Genomic DNA, 19,882 nt, shown 5'->3' with positions numbered 1-19,882 from the left:
AGCACTGCTAACAGTTTTCAGTACAAGGTTAAAACAAAGAACATTGACGTTCAGCTGAAATTTTAAACAAGTCACAATTTACTGGCATTTATTGCTGCCAATTGAAAGAGGTTTTAGAATTAATACCCAACTTGTTATCATTGGCATTGTTGAAGTTACTACTTATTAAGCTTATCTATGAAGAAAAAGAATCCTTATGTAAAGGGGAGGAATAGATTCAGTGACTTCTCTCCATTATTTTGGGTGTGATGGTCTGGGACAAGGTCATAGTTTCTTACGGGTAAGTAAGAGACATTGTGTGAATGCTTGATAAGTGGGGAGGGATGGTGACCGAGACCCACTCTGGGAGCATGTGTGAGCAGCAACAGTTGGATAGCCCATCAGGCTGTGTTTTGCTGATAGGTCTAAGGAAGTTGAGAGGGAAAAATGAAGGAAAGAGAAAGAGGAGAGACATGTTGGGGAGTATGAGGAGGAAGAAGAAAGATGCCTACATGGGGTACCTTGGTTAAGTGCACTGTTTTTGGCTCAGGTCATGATCTCTGGGTTCTGGGGTCAAGGCCCACACTGCCTTTGGCTTAGGTCGTGATCTCTGGGTCCTGGGATCGAACCCTGCATCAGGCTTCTTGCTCAGCAGGGAGTCTGCTTCTCTTTCTCTCTGTCTCTCTCTCTCTTAAATAAATAAGTAATATCTTAAAAAGAGAGAGAGAAAGATGATTACAATGAAGTTTTATTATGTGTGTGCTGCTCCGTGTGTGATGTAAACCCTCTTCCTCTTCTCCCTATCCTGTGTAATAATGATTTCTCAGGACCGGATTGTGGGGTTGGATCTGTTCCCAAGTAAGGCACAAAGGGCTGAGTGTGAGCTGAATGCGGCCTCAGGGCAGATGGGGAGAGGGTGGGTAGAGGAAGGAGGCAAGATTGCCTACAGTGGAAGAGCCTGCCACTTCTGTATTAACTCAAGGCCCTAGGATGTGCTGAGATCCAGGGAACTCATTTCAGGGAACACTACAGATCTTATCCAGCCCCTAGGCCTATGTTCTGTCCTAGCACTTAATTCGACCTACCAGTTTTTACTACCAGTTTTTACTGAATACGTATAAGTGCCTGGCATTGTGCATACCGTGATATAGCAGATTCAAGTGAAGACAGGGCATGATTTTGCTTTGATGTCATGATTTAAGGGCCAGCTAGATAAGTCACTCACTCAGGAAAAAACCCTGCTCTGAAATAAATTAAAGAGTTTACAAGTTGAGCAAGATTGAACTATTCTTCCCAAGCACCTGGATGAAGGGCACTCACCTCAGCTGCCAGGGAATGAAGTGGTGTTGATGTTCACAGCAAACATACCAGACCACTTCCTGGGGTGTCGAGGGGAGGTGGGGCTGGAATGACTTCAGGAAGTGCATAAAAAGTTCAGTTGTGTCCACTTGTAGTAACTTGAAGCTGCGGTTACTTTTGGCAAGGTCGCTGGATGTCAATTTGAGCTTTGGGAGACCCCAGGCTAAGGAGTTTCATGCACCCTTTCCTTGTGCTTCATTTGGCTCCTCTCCGAATCCATACCCATAGGGGGAATCTCTTACCCAGTGTCTGACTTGGGAGGACTCTTGCCACTTCCTGCCAAGGGCATTTCCCAGCTCTGTAGAATTGGGTCCCCCTAGTACCTCCAAATCGTTATGTCTCTACAGATGCATATTGAGCATCTAATCTGTATTGGGTCCAGGGGAAGAGAGAGGCCTTTCCTACATAGGATCTAACATCTACTGGGGAAGGCATTAAGGAAACAACATGGTTGTGATGAAATGTGAAATGCAGCATCGTAGAGGCATGAAAAGTAAGCTGGGGCTTAGGAAAGGATTATTCAAAGAAGCAACATCTGGGGCACTTGGGTGGCTCAGATGGTTACGTGTCTGGCTCTTGATTTTGACTCAGGTCATGATCTCAGGGTCCTGAGACTGAGGCCCACATCAGGCTCTGTGCTCAGTGGGGATTCCCTCTCCCTCTGCCCCTCCTCTGGCTCACACACACCCTCTCTCTCTTTAAAAAAAAAAAGAAAAAAAAAAAGGAGCAACATCAAAGAGTCCATTAAGATTTCAGGTTCTCATGTGAGAAGCACTACACTCCCCAAACACCAAGCACTGCATCTGTCTATTAAAAACTGGGAAGTGGGTAACCAAAGAGGATGTAGTTGGCCCGTGGGCTATGCCATGTCCATGTCCACGTTGGGCACAGCGAAGCGACTGTCTCTGTGAGTGGTCAGTGTAAGAAATGCAGTTTTCTCTTAAAGATGATTTCCCAGCTGGTGACCTGATGGCTCCATTGATTTCACTGTAAAGTCAGTGTAGGAGTGACTGGGCTCGGGGAGCGGAGATGACTGGTGGGGTCAGCGGGGACTGACTATTTAGCTGATAAGGAGCCACAAAGGTCGTTAGTGGCTTATTAGAATGAATGAAGTAAGAAGAGACCCAAATCCATGCTCCTGCTCCCAGCTCCCTGCTTCCCCGGGGTTGGGGGATGGTCCTGAGATGCCTCCTGGGGCGACAGGTGCCACCAGAGTCATGGCGTGGGCCCACCTTCGGCGTTGAGCAGCTAGGGGCTAGCTAAGGAGAGAAAACTGTGGCTTCAGTCTGGGTCTAGCACCTCCTCTGTGCTGGAAGAAGGGGGGAAAGGCGGTGTCAGGGGGTTCGCCTGCATCTCACCAGAGAGGCTGAGCACACTGCCTCTCTGGAGGGAGCTCTAGAAGGTGCGGAGGGGGTACTAATAGGGTCTCCGTGTCTTGCCTCTTGGGTTTATTGTAAACGTGGAATGAGACAATGTAGGAAACCCTTAGCCTGAGGTCAGGGACCACGTTAGTTTTCTATCGTTGCTATAACAAACTACCACCAGTTGAGTGTTTTGAAACAATACAGTTCTTACACTTCTGGAGGCCCGAAGTCCACAGTGGGTCTCATGGGGCTGAGTTCTTTACTGGAGGGTCTAAGGAAGAATGTCTTTCCTCGCCTTTGCCAGCTTCTAGAAGCCACCCACATATCCCTTGGCTCATGGCCTCTTCCTCTCTCTGCAAAGCCAGCAGTGTGGGGCCAGGGCCGAGTCTTGCTCATGCTGCTGTCTCTCCACTTCCTGCCTGTCCTGCCTCCCGTCCACGTGCAGACCTTCGTGGTTACACTGAGCCCACCTGGGTAATCCAAGATAAACTCTCCACCTCAAGGTTGGCAGCCTTAATTCCTTTTGGCTGTGTCACTCACCTCATCACAGGTTCTGGGGATTAGGACATGGACATTTTGCGGTCAGTGGGGGCCGTTATTATGCCTACTGTGGGCACACACTAAAATGTCAGTCGATGGTCCCTATTTATTCCCAGTGCTCCTTCAGAAGTGGGATAAAGCCTGGGCTCTGGCCGGTTCTGAAGTGCCCCAAGCAGAGGGCTGGAAAGCCTGCCTCGACTCGCCCAGGGGAGCAGGGATGTGGCCAGACCCCACCTGGAGGGCTGTGCCCAGTCCTGGAGGCGCATCCTCAGGGGATGTAAGTGGTTCGGGTGCTGCAACCTGGACGGGGAGGAGCTTGAGGACCAGAAAACCCTGAGCAGAGAGAAGAGCCGCCTTCATGGGCCTGCAAGGTTGGTGGATGGAGAGGGAGGCAGGCTTCGCGTATTGTTGAGGGTCATGTTATGGTGAAGAAAGTGCGCCTTTTGCTCCGGGAGAGCTGGCTTCCAACCCCAGCTCAGCCCCTCACCAGCCATTGGGCAGATGGCTTCACTTCTGATCTCCAGTGTTTTCCTCCACTAAGAAGGAATAATAGTAGTATCTGCCTTGCGAGAGTGTTGGGAGGAATGAATGAAATAGTGCACGTGAAGCAGCTAGTACGTTGCCCGATGGTCGTCTAACCTGCAGGGGAACAGATCTAGGTCTGTCCTGAGGGAGGAGCTTTGTGGTCGCCCAAGCTGTGTGGTGACAGGACGGTGAGGCGGGTGATGTACCAGGTCCCTGACCAGACACTGGCACAGACGTGGACTGCAACGAAGTCACCTGGCTGCTTTTTAAAAAGCTCAGAGGTCTGTGACCCCGCCCAGACATGCTCATTTGGGATATTCAGAGATGGGGCTTCGAGATCTGTTGGATTTTTTTGGCCTGGTAGCTTTTATTTTCTGGAAGCAGCTTTAGATTCATAGCAAAATTGAGCAGCAAGTACAGGGATTTCCTACGCACCCCGTGGCTGTGTCCTCAGACACCTGCAGGACCTCCCGACCATCAACAGCCCCCACTAGGGAGGTTCATTTGTTACACCCAAGGAACCTACATGGGCTCATCGTTACTCCCCTGGGTCCATAGTTGACATAGGGTTCATTCTTGGCCTTGAACGTTCTGTGGGTTTGGACAAATGTTTAATGTGTATCCCCTACTAGAGAATCATGCACAGTATAGCTGCTCTAAAAATCCTTGTACTTCACCTGTTCCCCCCTCCCTTGCCCAATCCCCAGCAAGCACTAGTCCTCTTACTAACTCCGTAGTTTTGCCTTTTTCAGAATGTTCTATGTATATTACGTAGTCTTTTTGGGTTAGCTTCTTTCACTTAGTTATGTGCATCTAAGTTTCTTCCATGTCTTTTCATGGCTTGGTAGCCGTTTTCTTAAAAAAATTTTTATTGTTAGGTCGGAATAATATTCCATTGTCTGGAGGTACCAAAGTTTATCGATCCATTCACCTACTGCAAGACATCTCGGTTGCCTCCAAGTTTTGGCAATTTCATAACTTCATAATTATAAAGCTGCCATAAACATCCACGTGTGGACATAAAATTTTGGAGATCTGTGTTTTTTACAGGTGATTCAGAGACAGATTTGCGGCCTCTGGACCAGATAGTCATTGGTCCTGAGGTTGATGGTGGACTGGAAGCCTCGCCAGTCCCAGAATTCTAGGATTCTGTGAGGATGGCGCGTAGCTCGTACACCAGGCTCTGATTTGGACTGGACATTTGCCTTCTTCCCCTGCTCCCCTGTAAGCAAAATCACTCTTTTGCCTGCATGCTCAGTGTCAATGTTTATTGCTAAGCACAAGATTACCAAGTATAAAGAGTAATTTTTCTAGGACTGGAGAGAGCTGACCTGGCTTTCCGGGTTCAGGACTGGCTGCATTTATATAGTATTTACCTTGTGTTCCTATGTATAAAATGCTTAGAAAAGTAAGCTTTGCACAAACGTTACTTGCAGTCATTATGGCCCTCAGAATTTGTATGCTTATTACTGGTTACCAGCTGAGTCCTTCTGAGTGGGGGGAGTCCTTCCTGGTGAGGGGCCCAGGGTCATTTCACATCAGCAAGTGCTGCCCGAGACCCCGGGAACAGGTTAGCGCCTGTGCACACTGGATGTCCAAGGGGAGGAGTTAATAGGTACCTGCGGGGTACCTCTGAGGCCAGGAGCTTGCATTGTCTCAGGTAGGCAACCAGGCAATGGCTTCCTGGAGCTCCTTTCACCCTTTCCTCACCTGCCACCATGCTACTCTCTCTGCTTTCTTTTTCTGAGTGCGCCTTGGTGGATTTGGAAGTTTGAAGGTGCCTGTCACTCTGCAAATACTCCTAGAAAGGATGTGCCCAGAGAAGAGCCCCAAGGACTCAAAGGCAGATGGCAGCACAGATTTAATCCTGGCTGCTCAACCACCTGTTCGAACCCTGGCTTTGTCGCTTCTAAGTTTTGTGAGCTCTGGCAAGTTGCAGGATGTCCATTCCTAAGGTGGGATCATTATCCCCTCCCAGGGATGCCTTGAAGACAAAATAACGTGAGGGATATGACATTTTGTGACATCAGCCCTTGTTAACTTATGAACATATTATTAACTGACTTCTTAATAAATTGAACTGATGGACAGTTGATTATTGTTTATAATTTAAAAGATGAACACAAGGAGAAGAGCCTGGAGGGAGCCTCCTTATGGAAGAGAAGGGAAGGTGATATGTTGAGGACCTTTGCAGCTCTGGGCATGGGAAAGCAGAAGGAAGATAAAGACCACAGACATCTTTGTGGGCCAGTGAGACACTTTCTATAACCCAAGCCACCCCAAATCCCACTGTTTGTTTGTTTGTTTTGTTTTGTTTTGTTTTCGTCTCGTCTGAAGGAGACTTTCACATGTCTCCCATGTATAAGGTGTTTTGGGGGCAAAATTACCACCTGTGCTTTTGTTGGCAAAGCCACCACTATGGGAATCAGCCATTTGGGGACCAACAACATAATTTAGCTTGCCCATTTATTTTATTTAATTTTTTAATTTTTATTTATTTATTTTTGCCCGTTTATTTTAAGCTTTTTATTGAAGTCTAACGCACATACAGAACACACACATCTTAAGTGACCAGCTTGAATAAATTTCTCAAATTGAACACACATGTGAAACTAGCATCCAGATTAAAAACAAAAAGAAAAAAGAAAAGGGAAATTATTAGTATTCCAGAAACCCTGGTGAGGCCACAGAGTTTTAAACACAGTTGACTTCAGAACTGACCCTGGGCAGTAGCATGTACTTGGCAAAGTTTATGTCTGATGTTCTGAGCCCCTCTCCTTTCACTTGGCTTCTGGGTGTGGTTCTGGCCAGGACTCATGTCAGATTTGCAAGGTTCCCCTTAGCAAATCCTGTTTTTAGGGAGAGATCTGAGAAGCTCCTTCCTGCTGGGTTGTCGGGGAAGGGGTTGCCTTTTCCATGGCCTTTTGTCTTCAAACTGAGATGCAAAGGACAGGACTCTCAAGCAGGAATTTCAGGCATCTGGGAGCCCGAATGGGCACCTTTGAAGCCCTCCAGAGAAGCTTAAGGGAGTCCTGAAACATCTCCCCACAAAAGAATGGTGTGGCGTTTCCAGGGCCAGCCCCAGGAAATCTCACTATTTACAGGGTCATGGTGATCACTTGTCTTCTTGTTTGGCATTGACACTGCAATTGCAAGGTTGGTTGCATGGTCTAGAAGGAGAGAAAAGGTACATAGACTATTCGGCTCAAGAAGGGAAAGGACCACACTGATGAAAAACAGTTGTTAAGTTGTGACCAAACTGCCCAGAAAGTTCCAGCCACTGCTTGCCGTGCCTGGCTTCTGCCTGGGGCCTGAAGGCACTGTGACTAATTAAGCCACTTAGTCAACATCCCAGCTGCTCCCCTGCCTGGCAGGCTAGGAGGGCTCGGCCTGGAAGCTTCAGGGGCTAGAAGGAGAACTTCCCGTGCCTGAGGGCCAGATCCAGAGCTCTGTTAATGAAGAGTGCTTCCAGAAGAGTCCTTCTGGCAAAGGGAAGAAGCTCTTTGGCTCTTTGGTAGAAGGGCATTTTGGAAGGTCCAGATTTAGAGCTGTTGATTTCGGCAGTTGGATCCTAAGGCGCCTTCCTGTGTCCTCACCAGTTTCCCCTGAAGGCCTCATTATCTGAGCCCAGATTGGTTCATGGCTTCGTCTTCCCCCCAGGGTGCTGGGAGCGCTGGGGCCTCCCACACTTTGGGCAGGGCAGCTGCATCAAAGCTGCCAGTAGGGAAGGGCCAGCTCTACCCGGTGTCACCCTGCCCCTTCCTGCTACCTATGGGATATCCTAATGCAGGTGTTCCCTGCAACTAGATGTGCTTTTTATCTTATTGCCTATTCATTCATTCAACATGCAAAAATTGAGCATTGACTATATACAGGGAAACCATGCTGGGTGTGAGGAAGACTGAGTCAAGTAAGACAAGCCTGTGCCCTCATTGTGTGTGTGTGTGTGGGGGGGGGGGGGCGTGGTGGCAAATAATTGTGATAGATACTTCAAGAAAGGGCAGCACAGGCCAGCACAGGTCAGCTAGGTAAGTACAGGTAAGCACAGGTAAGCTGCAGGAGGAGCATCTGAAAGTCAACAAAGACTTCCCGAGGGAAGTCATACCCGAATTGAGTCTTGAAGAAGAAAGAGAAGTTAGTCTAAGAAGTCTGGGTGGGAGGGGAGGGTGGGGAGGACATTTCAGCCTGAGGAAACCTTTTGCTTCAAGGCAGATTGGAATGAGGGCCTAGTTCCCTGTGACTGCAAACCCGAAATGCACGCCGCACAAATTTCCCCGTTTACTGGAGTTAGTTGTGTGATGTGGCCTAATGGGTTTTCATGTTGTTCGATGAAACAGAGGTGGGTAGCAGTTACTTCGGGAGTAACAGGGCTCTGGAGACAGGGCTGGCCAGTGTCCTCCTGGGCCATGGCATAATCTTTATTTTTAGAAGAGGTTCCCAATTTGAGATGATTAAACACCCCACCCCAGTCTCTCTACCCAGGCTGGGAGGGTCCCTGTTCCTTGGTGTGTCTTATTTCTGTTTTGGGTGGTGAGCCTTTCCGGAAATGGGCAAATCTGTTGTGTTGAGGCTGGCCTAAATCCCTAACCTTAGGAGGATATCACAAAAATCCAGAGTTTTTTTAATTTAAGACTATATTCCTAATGTTCTTTGAGAGGTTATCCAGTCATTCCACAGCAGAGTTGCCTACAGCGTAGAAACTTTCCAGGTCCCCACCCACTCTGGCTCTTCTGGGACTTCCTTTTAGTAAAAAGCACAAGTATCCTTTGTTGCCAAAACTCAACTCACTAAAACTCAACTATAAAGAAATGGTCTTAATGATCATTTTGCACCATTGTAGGCATTGAAGACAAAAAAAGGAAACTAATATTGGGTATCGATTACATGTTACATACTCTGCAGTTTTATCTCTAAGTATTATCTTGTTGAAGCTCTATGCTACCCCAGTGAGTTGGGTGCTGTGATCCAAGAAATCAGTGCCTTATCCCAGGCACGGCAGGGAAAGGAGATTTCAACCAAGACCCCCATGGCCGTGTAATTATGTAATTGTATTCCACCAAGGAACCTTTTGGCAGCTGCGAATCAGTTGGTGGCTGGTGCTTTAACTTCTGTTCCTGGGGAAAATGAATGTTGTTTTTATTAATCTCTTCAGAATACTGTCTCCCGTAACTTCTTCCTGGCTCCATGTGTGAGGACACTCAAAAGTCCCAGTGGGCTCTGTGTTTGCCAATCACGGCATTATCCAGTGGGGGCCCATTGGTTTGGGAAATGATATGAAGACTTCTTTCCTGCAGTTTTTCCTCTTGAATGTTTCTGTGAGTGGATGAATCTCCGATTCCACGTGAGTTGACTCTGAATGATAAGGGCGGTCCCTCAAGGAGTTAGGGATGAATTTGGCAATTAGCTGGTCCCAATGCTGGTCCACCTGTTTGACTCTGTTCCTGTGGCATTGAGCTGCTCATCTTAGAAACCTAGACTGAGAACTGGGTGAGGGTGCATGGGGCATTAAGAAGATGCCTGTGTCTCAACTGTGGTAGTGAATTTGAACCCTAACTCAGCATTAGCAGTGCTACAAAAACATGCTTTTGGAAAGTGAAACATGGAGGTAAGGACATGAAGAAATGGTGACCATTTTCACTGTTGGTTGGTCTCCTGTCTCTAAGTCACATGTCTGCCTCTCCCTGTGGGGACTGATATGTAGCAATTGGGCTGTCCCCTCATGGTTGATGAAATGATTCATCTCATGGTAAACACTAAGCTTATTCAGTCCTGAATGACTAAAAAGGAGGCTACCGAGGGTAGTTAAGAGCCTCTCCTTCCCCCCCCCCCCCCCCCAGAGAATCACAGAATCTTAGAACATTAATGAATTTCTAGTTCAACCCTCATATTTTACAGATTAAGAGCCTGGGACAAAAAAAAAAAAAAAGGTCAAAAATGATTCCTAAACTTTATTGGTATCTTCCGTAGAGTTTGTGTTCATCATTCCATACGACTTTATCCCCTCTCTGTTGATGGTGGGCAAGTAGCTTTAATTATGTTTTATCCTTGTGCTATTTCTAACGCAACCAGGTAGCAGCAGGCCTGGAATTAGAACCCAGGCCTCCTGACTTCCTGTTTCATTTTGTCCTCAGGTCTAATCCTGTCAGGATTTGGGTAAACTATAAACCATGCTCTTTAGCCAGATCTTTGGATGTCCAGGAAAAGGCCCTAGAAAAGGAATATCGTCTGTAAGTCTAGAGTGGTTCACCAGCGGGAACTTTTCTAGAAAGCGTTTTTGTGATCTCAGAAGTGGACACAGCAGCCCAAAGATGAACAGAAGTAGGGACTGAGGCAGATTTGGAGGTTATAAACCGTTAGGTTTCATTCATGGGGTCTTTGAGGACTCAGTGGCTGTCAGATAGGGAGTCTGACTTCTTGCTCAGTGAGCATCCTTGACACCGTTCAACCCCAGTCTTTTTTTTTTTTTTTAAGATTTATTTATTCATTCATGAGAGACCCAGAGAGAGAGGCAGAGGGAGAAGCAGGCTCCCTGTGGGGGGAGCCAGATGCATGAGTTGATCCCAGGACCCCAGGATCATGAGCTGAGTCCAAGGCAGATGCTCAACCATTGAGCCCCCCAGGTGCCCCTCAACCAAGTCTTATAGGACCTAGTGAGGGTGGAAGGACTGGCAGGCTGGAAATGCCCACTGCCTTGGAAATCCAGTCCCTTTGACAGCAAAGGTGGTATTCTTTAGGAGCTGGGGAAATCCCAGATGTGGGGCAGTCACAGCTGTGATCACCGCTTTGTGGTGCTCCAGGCTCAGAGCTGATAACACTGGCATTTCCAGCATTGTTTTCCAAACACACCAGCCACCTGGTGAAAGCCCTGGAGAAAGCCCCTCCACAGGCTGTGTTTTTTTGAGGGTCTGACCTAGTATCCCCCCATTGGGGCACTTCCTGGGCCTTCTCTCCTCAGGTCCTTGGCCCTGGGCAGCAGGGGGCTGTATAGTGATGGCCTTTGGAGCTCTCACATCCTCCGGGCCAAAACACATCGGTTGCTTTTAGGTGCCCTGGGGAACTGGAGCCACCCATTGAGCCAGTGGAGGAGGAAGAAAGAATGTGGTGCCAGATAAGGCGACATGGAAGTGTGTGCAGGCAGGAAATCTGAATCCGACCCCACATCTAATGAGCCTATTCTTAGAGGCTCTTGGCAGCAAGGGAAGTCGCACGCTAATGCAAAGCAGGTTCTGAGAATAGTCGAAAACAGCTCCAGCCCCATTCCATGTTCCCTTTCGAGCCACAGAGGAAGCCTGGCACGGTGAGCTGGGCTTGCTGTTGAGACCCTTCTGGTGGATTTGCGTGAGAATGAGCAGGGCAGCGATGGCAAAATTCACAGCCTTGTGCTTAATTCAGTGAAGTTCGGGCTGAAGGAAATTACAGGCTCATTCTTCAAGTTTTCTGTGATCCAACCAGCTGTCCCGTCACATGGCCTTACTTGGCGGGGCCATGGGGAGCGATCCAGCAGAGCCGGTTTTCAGAAATGTCCAACGTTAAGGGACTGTCTTGCTAAACTCTTCCATCCAGAAGGCACCCAAGTAGAAAGAGAGGCGGTCAGCCAGGTGGGGACGGCACCGGGCTGGATCCGATTTGGGCTCACCAAGGCACAGCTGGGCTTTTAAGCTCCTTAGTGCTTGGTTCTGTGTGTGCCACCAGAGATTGAAGGAAGGGAGGATTGGGAAGATAGAGACCCACGTTGCAATAGTTTACTGTGTTTATCCAGTGAGCCTGCCCACGTCGGGTCTTGCCCTTTCTGATCATTGCCAGGGAGGCACATGTGCAGGCTGTTGTCAGCAGCCTTCCTCTGGGGTCCAGCTCACCTCGCCCTGCTTTCCATTCCTCTTGCCGGGAGCTGGGACGGCTGAAGCCCTGGTCATGCTCACGATGGTAACAGGCCGCAGCGTTACTGGCTTGGCCTTCATTTGAGTCAGTGCCTGTGCTAAAACCCAGCGTGTAGACGCCCGGAGTTGCCTCTGGTGGGAGCTTCGGGCTCTAGTCTGGATAGATAGGTTTCCCAAGTGTAGATATTCTGTTTATGTGTTAAGCTCTGGGCGAGTTGCGTAATTAACTTGGGAGACCCCTCCTTCCCTGTAGGTGTTTGTTCTAATGTCCCCTGGTCACGGAATCCTTCCCTGGCCACCTGATGCACAACATACATCCCCTCCCCACACGTCCTCCTCCTCCTGCCTGAATGTAGCTCCACTTGAAATGTGTTCATTTATTTGTTCTTCCACTAACACATGTGCTCTATGACAGCAAGGTTGCCTGCTTTGTTTATTGTGATATCTTTAGCCCCTAGAACAGCGTGGGGCCTGTCCTGTGTGTCCCCTAGGACTCTGTGGAATCAAGGCAAGACTGGAAGGAGACTTGCTGAAGCGGGTTGCTGCCAGTCTGTCCATAAAAGGGCCCCGTTCCCAGGAGAAAGCAAAGTGCCCTTTGTAGTTGTTTTCTAATTCCTAATTTCTTCGAGCAAACGTTCATCAAGCACTTGGAGCCAGCTGTGAAAGATCACAGCCCTGCTCTCCCAGGGTTCACGGACTGTGGCGGATGTAGACATTTGGATTAAATCTATTATTAAAGATACAACTCTGGTGTCAGCCCTCCTGGGTTTGTTTTTCAGACCATAGCCTTTAAAAGCCTTTCTTGAACACTCTTCTTCCCCAAAGCCAGGTTAGGTGCCATTTTTGCCATTTGCACAGCATCCCCTGCAGAGCTTGACTGTGGCCCACATGTAAAGCAGACAAGTACTGGGCAGTGTGCTTTCTGTTTCCCCTTACGAGCTCCTTAAGAGCAAGGGTTGCACCTTACTCTGCTGTTACTGAGCAGAGCATCTGACATCATATAGAATATTCAGTAAGTAGCGGGTATCCTTGTTTGTGTGTGTGTGTGTGTGTGTGTGTGTGTGTGTGTGTGTGTTTAAGATTTTATTTATTTATTCATGAGAGACACACAGAGAGAAGCAGAGACACAGGAAGAGGAAGAAGCAGGCTCCATGTAGGGAGCCTGATGTGGGACTCAATCCCAGGACGCTGGGATCAAGCCCTGAGCCAAAGGCAGATGCCCAACCCCTGAGCCACCCAGGTACCCCGTATCCTTGTGATTGCCACTGTCACTCTGTGCATTCAGTAAGCAACACTTATATATCTGTGTATCTGTATAATCACATTTAAAATATTCTGAGGGGATGCTTGGGTGGCTCAGTTGGTTAAGCATCTGCCTTTGTCTCAGGTCATGGTCTCAGAGTCCTGGATTGAGCCTGGCACTGGGCTCCCTGCTCAGCGGGGAGTCTGCTTCTCCCTCTCCCTCTGTACTCTCTCTTTCTCAAATAAGTAAAATCTTAAAAAATATTCTGAAGATATAAAGCTTAGAAACAGTTTTATATTGTTCTATGATACAACATGTCGTCTACAATATTCCCCATTTCGGGCTCCCCTTGTGTTCTGGTGATGATCTAGACTGGCGTGGAATCTTTACCAAGAGCTCCTAGGGGACTTTGTGTTCCTGAATGCAGGCTGGGGTCCTGGTGAACTTTGCGAATCATTCTCTGCGTGCGGATGTCAAGAACTGCTACAAGCCTGGGGCATTTGTTTAATTTCAAGGGGGCTGAGGAAGCCGCAGGAATCCTCTTAATAAACACATGTGGGTTCATGGCATTTTGACGCTGCCACTTTGATGTGGCTGTTTTGACTCAGGGTTTCAGAGACATTTTGTTATGGCCTGAAAAACAAACCAAGAATCATGTGTCACAGGCCCGTAAGCACACTGCTGGACCGAGTGTCTGCGTTACCCTGGTATCTGGGTGTTTTCACTTTGACACGGCTGTTTTGATGCCCGACACTTGCATTATATCCTAGGGAACTTGCCCGAACGTTTGGGATCAATACTTGTTAGTCTCACTTCAATACCAACCATGTGCCTGAGTCTGACTTCAGTGGCAAAAGGGCTTCGACTGAAGCAGAAGGCGGGGGTGGCAATCTCAAGGGGAGGCAGAGCGATGCCCAAGGCTCGCTAATGGATCCATTCTCCATTTCCGAGACACACATGGCCTCCCTTCTTTTCTGGCCATTTCTCAGTTTAGAGCTTCAGATGACTGACAGACATGTTTAAAAATATCAAAAGATCCCAAATGGAAACATTGAAAATATGGTCTATCCATGCGAGAAAAGATGGTTTTGATCATCTTCCCCTGCGTGTCATCAAACGAGCCTTTCTGCCTGTTTCGCTTGGTGATTAGAGGAAGCGATGTTTGTTGCTTGCTGACCAGATTGGCCCTCATCTGCCTGCTGCCAGCAGTCATGCCCTACTTTCTTTTTTAGACAGGCTCAGTGATCGTTAGTGCACACATGTCAGCTAGTCAGAGGTTGTCCCAAAGCGAACACGATGAGTAGATAATTAGGCCGCTAAGGGGAGACCAAGATGCTTATATTTTCACTAATATTTTCAGTTGGGTATTCTAACCAGACCATGAAACATCATTCCTAATTTCAAAGCATTTTGGGAGCAAATATATTAAGCAGGCTGCTCTAACAAAGTGAGGAGTTGTGTTTGGGTCCCTGGTCTTAAACTGAGACTCTGGAAGCTAAGCTTGGGGTCCTGTTGAAATGGTGGTTAAAATCTGTAGGTCCACTGACTTACATGTCACCCTTATCACAAACTCAATGAATGCTTACTTGGTGTGTGTCTCCATGCTCCCTGGATAAAGGTGCCACCTGCACCAAGTGTCATGATGGCCCCTAACATACACGATCACACTTAATTTCCACAAGGTCGGCATCAAGGCCTTTTTTCTACATATCACACAGCTAGCCAGTGATGGAGGCATGATTTGAATCTCAGGCTCCCTATTTCCAAAACCTAAACTATTTCCATTATAACCAGTGATTCCAAACCACTGATCTGCAAATGGACATTGGCTCCAAAAGAAGGCTTTTCCAATCTGTGGAGAGAATGTCTGGGTAAGGCTAACACCCTCCCACCTTAGAAGGCATTGCCATTTATTCAGAGTCTGTGACCTGTCTTTCTAGGGGTTAAAGACAGCTAAAAAATTTGTAATCACATGATGGTGATTGTAAATGGCAGCTAACAAAAAAGTATTTTATGTTGTCAAAGTACATAAAAAAAAAAAAGAAAAGAAAAGAAAAAAGAAAAAGAAAAAAGGCCTCTCTATGCCAATCTCCAAGCTTAAATTTGAAATTTTGTTGGCCTGGTAAATGATAAAGCTGGAAAAGGGGGGTAGTGTGTACTTATTACCCCAATAAGGATTCCACTGCAGACTCTCACCATGGGGTTTATCTGGAAAAGGGCTGGGCTGCACTGAGGAATGAAGGTGGTCATGTGCCTGTTTTTAAAAATTTTTTTAAATTTTTTATTTTTTTATTTTTTGGTCATATGCCTCTTTAAAGCCACATTTCGTTGACCCTGAGTAGCATAACTCGGGCAGCTTAGCAGAGTCCTGATTGTGCAAATGACCTTTTAAAAACCACAATTAAAAAAAAACTACATAGACCATCCTTTCCGAAAGAGAGGCATAATTTGGAATACCAACATCTATGACTTTTCCATGATCAGGATGAGGAAGCCTTGAGCTCAGAGGCATTTTAATGTAGCATGACTTAGATCATGACTCTTCTGACCTTAGATCATTCAGAACTCACCTTTTTGCCATTGACACAAGAATGAAAGAGCTCAGGTTTTGGAGGCAGACATATCTGGCTCCATTTCTTGTAGTCTTATGACCCTGAGCAAGTTACTTTCTGGGAAACAGAGCAGGGATTCTTGCCTCTCAGAGTTACCATGGTGGGCAATTCTTGGAAAAACCTCACCACTGCTTGTGGTATGCTTTCTTTCTTTCTTCTTTCTTTCTTTCTTCTTTCTTTCTTTCTTCTTTCTTTCTTTCTTTCTTTCTTTCTTTCTTTCTTTCTTTCTAAGACAGAGAGTGTGAGCAAGAGTGGGGAAGGGCAGAGAGAGAGGGAGAAGCAGACTCCCAACTGAGCAGGGAGCCTGACGTGGGGCTCGATTCCAGGACCCTGAGATCATGACCTGAGCCAAAAGCAGATGCTTAAGCAACTGAGCCATCCAGGCCCCCACACCTTTTCTTTACTGTGACAATCCAAGATGGTAGGGATAGAAGCGCCAGACATATAACTGGTGCTCAGAGTCCCCTGATTTGCTCGGGTTTTTATTTCCTGCCTGTGGTTCCCAATACCCCACTATGCCTGGGGAGGCCTGTTTCACCCGCTATTACCTGAGCACCTCAGACTATGTATGGGAGTCACCCCGCAGCCTCTAACTGTGACATCTGCTTCTTTTGTAGTGCCAACAACATGCCCAAGCAGGTGGAAGTACGAATGCACGACAGCCATCTCAGCTCAGAGGAGCCGAAGCACCGACATCTAGGCCTGCGTCTGTGTGACAAGCTGGGGAAGAACCTCCTGCTCACGTTGACTGTGTTCGGTAAGTGACAGATGCCACCCCTCTTCTCTGGCTCTCTCGTGGCTCTGTGGGGAAGCTGGGTCCCACAGCCAGCCTTCCCCCTGTAAAGGAAGCCTTATGTCCTACTTTGGGCCTCCTTTGCCCAGGCATGGCTGCCTTGATGACATAATCTTCCCCTTACCTGCCCTAGCCATTTGTTCTCTTCCTTGGGATTCTAATCATTCTTACAACTTCTTGTGAGTGTGTTAGTACACAGAATCCCAGGCCCTACACATAGAGACTTCAGGTCATCTACAGTGAGGCCTTGGGATCTACATCTTAACAAACCTTCTAGGTGATTCCTAAACAGATGGTCAGCATACCACATTTAGAGGAATACCTGCCTGAAGATAAAGGGAGCAGGTGCTGAAAACCCCACTAAGAGGGCTCCTGAGGTCTAGCCTACAAACACCTCATTACCTTAGATTAGCTTGGCACATTAGCTAATGAGGTCAGGGTGGAAGAGGCTTGTCCAGAAGCCTTGATCTGCTCTGGCTCCATCTCAGAAGTCTGATTCCCCCACTTCAGACCTCACCCAGGCTATGGTTATGCTTTTGTGGGACTGTTGACACAATCTTGGTCTTGGAAAAAAACAAAAAAACAAAAAAACAATCTTGGTCTTGGGTTTTCGACCAGGGTTTATTGAAAATGGGGCAAATTTCAGTGTCTTGTAATGACAACCACACCATTTCCTCTCTTGATCCCTCTGTATTCTTCAGCTCTCTCTTAGGCTACACATAGAAGCAGTGAACAACTCATCACCTCCAACCCTTTCCCCATTCAGCTCCATGGCTTCTCCCAAAGGAAAAAGTCAGCCACTTTGATGTCAGTGGACTAGGGTTAGAACTGGGCACTGACCACAGCTCAGTTCATTAATGAAAGAAGATAGAGGTGTAGTAGGGCTTTCCAAAGGTTGTCCTCCACATAAATTTCACTCATCATAGGTTGTCAAGAAGTATGTTTTTCACCTATAGAAGTAAAAAAAGATCAGGCTTTTGGCCGCAGTACTCCCTTCACATCCCTGGAGTTAATACCGTAGCTCATGGGGACCTAGGAACTTCCTCCCTCCCTCTCAGCCAGGGTGCTATGACCTGGTTTGTGGTTTCTACAAGCATCTTTTATGTCTGCAGCCTGTTTGCAGAGATCCAGTTTGTCCTGTGGAATCCCCGAGTATGCAAAGTGAAAGGCTCCTGCCAGCAACTCTGCCCAGATTGTTTCCTCCCAAATTATATACTTTTAGAGACGCCCCCTAATCTTGCGTAAAATCAGCAAGTCTAAAGATTATGTAAGAGAACGTAGAAGTCAAGGACAAAACTTCTTGAGAATGAGCCATGGGGAAATCTTTGGGAGCCAAAGAAAATAGAAGGAAAAAGAAAACTCACACCAGCTTGGTAAATCAAATGTTCCTTTCATCTGGTATGTAGTTAGAAAGGGAAGAAATATATTAAGAACTGTGCCACTGGCCAGGCCTAGGATTGGGCAGAAGGGAGCAATATCTGACACTATGGATTATTTCTGCTGACAATCTCTGCCAGTACAAGTGGACAGTATCCTTAAAGAAGTTAATCAAAAAAAAAAAAAAAAAAAGAAGTTAGTCAAGTCACCATATATCCTCCTTCTCTTAAAGCCTTGCTTGAGAAGGCTCTCCTTGACCCTCCCAGTGCTGCTTTTTAGAATAGTTGGAGGTACACAATATTCTCTCACTAGTCATTAAAATCAACTTTACTTATCTAGTGGTATTTTTGTTACATGCTACTCATCATCCAATAATGGAGAGCTATGAGAAAGGTCAACGTCCCTGAATCCCTAGAGCCATTCATTTGAGTAAAGTTAAACATAAATTCAGATGTTTCCCCCTCCCCCTTCTAGGTGTCATCCTGGGGGCAGTATGTGGAGGGCTTCTTCGCTTGGCATCTCCTCTCCACCCCGATGTGGTCATGTTGATAGCCTTCCCGGGGGATATACTCATGAGGATGCTAAAAATGCTCATTCTCCCTCTCATCATCTCCAGCTTAATCACAGGTAAGACCATATCTCTGGAGCCTGGCCACAGTGGATCGTACTCCTGCTCTGGCTTGTGGATTGACCATCGAATCTCAATTTGGTTGAATGAATGAACATGTCATTTTATTTCAGAACCTTGGTTTTCCTGTCTCTGAAATTGGGATTATCAATGCTAAAAATGTTTGGCATCTATTGGGCAATCCAGGCATCTGTCAGTCTAGCAATAAAAGATGAAACAGCCACATGTTAAAAGTGATGATGATAGTGATTTTAATTTTGAAGTATACTTGTCTCATTTTCCAAATTATGCTTTGTTCAGATACTGACGAATAAAAGCAACCAATAGAAAAGGAAATTTTCTCTTGACTATTTAACTGAGTGTAGAGGGAAGTGGGTATTAAAATAAACACTAGGAATAATGGGGATCCCTGGGTGGCTCAGCGGTTTAGCGCCTACCTTTGGCCCAGGGTGCGATCCTGGAGTCCCAGGATCGAGTCCCGTGTTGGGCTCCCGGCATGGAGCCTGCTTCTCCCTCTGCCTGTGTCTCTGCCTCTCTCTCTCTCTCTATGTCTATCATGAATAAATAAATAAAATCTTTTAAAAAAATACTAGGAATAAAACCTTTGAGGTTTTTGGAAGAAAAGCACTCTTAATATATAGATCATGTTAACTTGTTTTGGGCTGAAAGGATTGTTTTATTTGTAAGAATTTGTTTGCTTATACTGTGGGCTTATACTGGCAGTTTTCCCCTTGCCAAATAATATTGCTCAAATAGGGTATAAATTGATGTAGTTTAGCGACTGAGCTCTGAGTTAAGGATGAAAGCTAGGCTTTGATTGATATTTGGGTGCCACCTGGGTGACCTTGAGAAAGCTGTCCCTCTGGACTATCCACCTTATGAAGCAAGTGAGGCTTTAGAAATACCAAGAGATTCAGCTGCTAAGCCAGATTGTTACAGAATCTGATTTCTGGTCTACCAGTGAGCCTGGTAAATGCAAGGTCTCATCATTCAGCCCCAGACTGAGTGACACTGTGTTTTCACCTTAAAGGTTCCTTTGCAAACCAGAGAAAAATTTTCCATGCCCATTGAACAGGCCATAGGCTGGGCAGCCTGGCAAGGAAACTGAGCATCTGTTGGCCAGAATCTGACTTTAGGTTATAAAGAGAAGTGTGGCTCATATATGGGTCAGCTTAATTCAGAAGTTTACACCAATGACTTCCTCCCCCACAGCAAGGGCTACAATCTTTCTGTCTAGTAAAAGCAGAAACTGAAACCAGGAAGTAGAAAAATTGAAGAAACAACTGGGAAAAAACCCAGTGAAGGCAGGAGTTTTTGTGACTTGGCTTGGAATTTCCTCTAACGATCACAGGACCTCCCACAGTATAGACAAAGCACCCACCTTTATGTTCTTTAATCCCTGCTCTAGGTTGGAAAATGTGGGTCTCCATCATGCTTCACCTTGGAGGAGTGAGGTCTGTGCTAGATCACTATGCTTGACTCTTGAGATCAATCACCAGGGCTACCAGCTTTTGATTTTTTTAAGTGAGAACCTTAAAAAAAAAAAAAAAAAAAAAAAAAGCACAGCATGTACTAGCATCACTTC

At 46.7% G+C, this 19,882-nt stretch overlaps 1 protein-coding gene across 18 annotated transcripts in view; it reads left to right on the top strand.

Moving 5' to 3' along the window:
- SLC1A2 (solute carrier family 1 member 2) overlaps nt 1-19,882 on the top strand; it is a 151,843-nt gene that overhangs the window by 76,256 nt on the left and 55,705 nt on the right. For all 18 annotated transcript variants that reach the window (XR_012001744.1, XR_012001743.1, XM_072759132.1 and 15 more), the window contains 2 exons: nt 16,117-16,256; nt 18,144-18,296. Coding sequence is in view for 16 of the 18 variants with exons in the window: in XM_072759132.1 (XP_072615233.1) it covers nt 16,117-16,256; nt 18,144-18,296 (293 nt within the window). In the remaining 2 variants the exon portion in view is untranslated. The remainder of the gene's footprint in view (nt 1-16,116; nt 16,257-18,143; nt 18,297-19,882) is intronic.

The sequence above is a fragment of the Vulpes vulpes genome, chromosome 5 (assembly GCF_048418805.1).
Source record: "Vulpes vulpes isolate BD-2025 chromosome 5, VulVul3, whole genome shotgun sequence".
Lineage (NCBI taxonomy): Eukaryota > Metazoa > Chordata > Mammalia > Carnivora > Canidae > Vulpes > Vulpes vulpes.
The sequence above is the reverse complement of the archived record's forward strand: the minus strand, read 5'-3'. Positions and strand labels throughout refer to the sequence as shown.